General features: G+C 46.0%; 1 protein-coding gene across 1 annotated transcript in view; it reads left to right on the forward strand.

Moving 5' to 3' along the window:
• Positions 1-3826, forward strand: part of CCDC127 (coiled-coil domain containing 127) — an 11671-nt gene that overhangs the window by 5698 nt on the left and 2147 nt on the right. The window contains exon 2 of the mRNA XM_012660142.1: positions 272-402. Within this exon, the coding sequence (XP_012515596.1) occupies positions 282-402 (121 nt within the window). The 5' untranslated portion in view covers positions 272-281. The remainder of the gene's footprint in view (positions 1-271; positions 403-3826) is intronic.

Genomic DNA, 3826 nt, shown 5'->3' on the forward strand with positions numbered 1-3826 from the left:
CTGGAGAACTTACCTCATCGTACCTGTTTTTCAGTTATTTAAGACAGGTCTCTCGCCCACTTTCCCCCACCAGATTGTGAGTTGCTCTCATCTAAGGTCTTGTTTTTGCTTTCTTTGAATCCCGTAGGGCTCAGGGCTGTGCAGCACGTAGACAGAACTGAAAATTTTTCTTGAATAAAAATAGCGATTCAAATGCTCCATGTAGATGATGTAATTGAGACAGATATATTTTGTTCCTTTTATGGTTAATGTGTGTATCCTTTACTTCAAGGTACATCTCTATGAATAACTTAAATGATCCTCCAAATTGGAATATCCGACCTAATTCCAGGGCTGATGGCGGTGATGGAAGCAGGTGGAATTATGCCCTGTTGGTTCCAATGCTGGGATTGGCAGCTTTTCGTAAGTCATGGTTTTCCTAACATTGGTGTTTTCCGGGCTGAAAGTGTGGAGCCCTGCTGGGGGAGGCAGCAAGGTGTGGGAGCCTGAAGACCATGGCTTTGGGATCTGCCAGGTACAGTCTAGTTTTATCCCATATAGTCAGTCTTAGGCAAATTTCTTAACCTTTCTGAGCCTCGGTTTACCTGTTCATGGGAGGTGGCTAATCATACCTCCACACATTGTGCAGATTAAATAAGACAAAATATTTAGAAGCATTTTTTGTGGAGTGGATTTTAATAACTGTCAGCTCCTTGTCAAGGCTTCGCTGCTCTGAAGGGGAGGTCCCTTGCTGGCTTTAGTTGCCCTCATGAGGACTGATGGGGAAAAACAGACATAAAGAAAACCAGTTTGGGGCTGGGTGTGGTGGCTCATGTCTGTCATCCTAGCACTTTGGGAGGCCAAGGTGGGAGGATCGCTTGAGGCCAGGAGATTGAGACCTGGGCAACATAGCGAGACCTTGCCTTCACACTTCACAAAAAATAAAAAAATTAGCTGGGTGTGTTGGTGCATACCTGTGGTCCCAGCTACCTGGGAGGCTGAGGTGGGAGGGTTGCTTGAGCCCAGGAGTTTGAGGTTACACCAGTGTACTCCAGCCAGAGCAACAGAGTGAGACCCTATCTCAAAAAAAAAAAGAAAGCAAGAAAATCAGTTTTGGATGTATGTTTAATGGTTGGAAATCAGTCTTAGGGAGACTTCATCCAATGAAGCCTCTGCTCACCTTGGCCAGAAATTCTCTCAAGTTTGAATTGACTTAGCACTGCTTTGGGGACCAGTCACAGATCAGTTCACTGGTGCTGAGGAATTAGTTTTGCATTTCTTCACATACTGTGGTTCTAGATTGGCACTTAAGAATATGAGAATTTGAATGGAAGAAAAGGCAAAAACTGCCCTCTGTTTTTAGTAAGATTTTGTCTCAAATAAATAAATAAGAAGTCTCACTCTGTTGCCCAGGGTATTGTGTAGTGGCATGATAATAGCTCACTGCAAACTCAAACTCCTGCTATCAAGCGCTCTTCCCACCTCAGCCTCCCGAACAGCTGGGACTGCAGGCACGCACCACCACACCAGGCTAATTTTTGAATTTTTTGTAGAGACAAGGTCTTGCTCTGTTGCCTAGGCTGGTCTCAAACTCCTGGCCTCAAGTGATCTTCCTGCCTCAGCGTCCCAAAGTGCTGGGATTACAGGTGCGAACCTGTGTCCCCAGCCTAATTTCAGTGATACTTTTTATATAGTGGCTTTTTATGTGCCTGGATTTCTCACATCAACAGGTTTACTATATAGGAAGTGGAGGCTGATCGGAGTAGGTGGTATTTATAATTCAGTGATCTACACAGTCTGCTTATTGGTAAAAGATTGGTGGGTCCAGATCCGTCCCTCAGGGTTGCTGTGGAAGAGCTCACCAGCCTGCAGTCTTGCAGAGCACCGCCTGACACACGGGAAGGCTGCTGTTGCCTGTGGCTGGGGTGATGACCTTCCACATCAGCGAGTGGAGTGGAAGGCTTGCAATTACTCTTACTGCTGTGATGATTAATTGGCTTTGAGGCTGGGAGAGGCCCTGAAGTGACATTCATTTTTCATTTGGTTTTCAGACTCATTTCTATCTTTTACAGCCTTTCATAATAATTTCACTTTTGAAATTCTTGCCTTTCCTTCTTGGACTTCGGAAACAGTGCTTTCTGTCCCTGAGAAGGGTTGAAGAATATTTTTTCTTCTTGGCTCTTTTTTGCTGAGGTAGTGTGATTAGAGATAACTTTGCATTCTTATAAGGATCCTCCAAAAATGTTACTGCATGTTTCAGAAGTTATACTGCAACATATGAGTATGAATCAGCTCCCAGCATAGTGTAGAAGTAAAGGCAGATAAGTGAATGTTTGATAAACACTACTGATTGATTTATTGATGAAAGGCCAGTTATAACAGAGCCACCCCTCTTTCTAGTCTCCCCCCTTTTGCCCTCTGTCCCACTCCTCCCAGCCCCACCTCTAATCTGCTACTCCTCCACCAGGATGATATGAAATCAAACTATTCTATTCCCTTTCTTAAAATTCTCTCCTGACTCCCTGTGGCTGCAGAGTAAATGCATGTTCCTCATCAGAGTCTATAAGAGCTTCTCTCACTTGGCCCTGTGGCTTTTCCAGAGTCATCCCCAGCTCCTTCTTGACGTCAGCTCCGTGCTCCTAGCACATCTGACTTCTGGGATCCCCCTGCTCTCGGAATGTGTGCCCTGTTCCTTCTCCTTACAGTGACTTTTCCTACCAACTCCTACTCAGCCTTCCATGCTTGTTTCTTTCACCTCTCTTATCAAGCCTTCCTTGACTTCCCCCAAAGCTGGATGAGCCCTTCCTTCCTCTGTCCTCACACACCTTTTGCAAACCCCTCACTGCTTATGAAATTACATTGTAACTGCTGCTTTCCTGGTCAGCTTCCCTGCCTGTGAGCTCTCTGGCACAGGAAGAGGATAAAGATGACATGCTTTTTGAGTGTGAGTTGTTAACTGAAATAGGACTAGAAGCTGTTTTTAGTTGGGGAAGGATGAGTTTGGTTTTATGCTTGTGGAATTGAGGTGGCGACAGCACATCCAATGGAAATGGCTTTCAGGCACATGGGAATGCTGCGTAGTGGGCTCGTCCCCACAGAGGTGATTATTGATGCCACAGACCTGGGAAAAAGAATTGAATGGCAGGGACACCACCTGGGCGGGGGGTGGGGGTTAGCAAGAGACGGGAGAAAGCCAGTGAAGTCGATGGGAGCCCCAGCGGTTTCAGAAGTGGATGTGGACGGGGAAGTAAAGAAAGTGGGTAGACTGCTTGCAGGACAGAAGTGAATGAAAGAGCTGACTGCTGGGCCTTGGGCTTTGAAAACTTGCTGAACAGACCTTCTGTTTTCCAGGGGACTCAAATCCATGCTGCTTTTAGGATATATAGGCTGAACACATCATCATTTTGAAAAACTAGGACTCAGTATATAGTCACCCAACATGTATTAAATTACCAAGCAGTAGCATCAGTTCAGCATGTGGATGAAAGTATCAACATACTGTCTTTGTTTCATTGTTGAAACACACCAGGCTCTTACCATTAATGGGATCAGGAAAGCGTTGGTGACTCCATCCAGAGCCAGGGGGTGGCCAGGGTGCCTGCTGGCCTTGTGGGTCACCCCATCCTGGAGACACTGGATTTCTCTGTGCCGGGGAGGCTGAGGCCTGGCTGCTTCTCAGCATGGGGGCAGAGCAGGGTGATGTCTACCTGAGCTTCGCTTTCCCCATCCTGTATTTGTAAGACGCCATGGTCTCCAGTTTTGTAAAGGGAGCCACACTACGTCTTGAGGTTGAAATTCTTAATCCACCTTATTTTAATGCACCCCTGTCAGAACATAAGCAAATAAC

Source organism: Propithecus coquereli, unplaced genomic scaffold, assembly GCF_000956105.1.
Source record: "Propithecus coquereli isolate 6110/MARCELLA unplaced genomic scaffold, Pcoq_1.0 Scaffold658, whole genome shotgun sequence".
Lineage (NCBI taxonomy): Eukaryota > Metazoa > Chordata > Mammalia > Primates > Indriidae > Propithecus > Propithecus coquereli.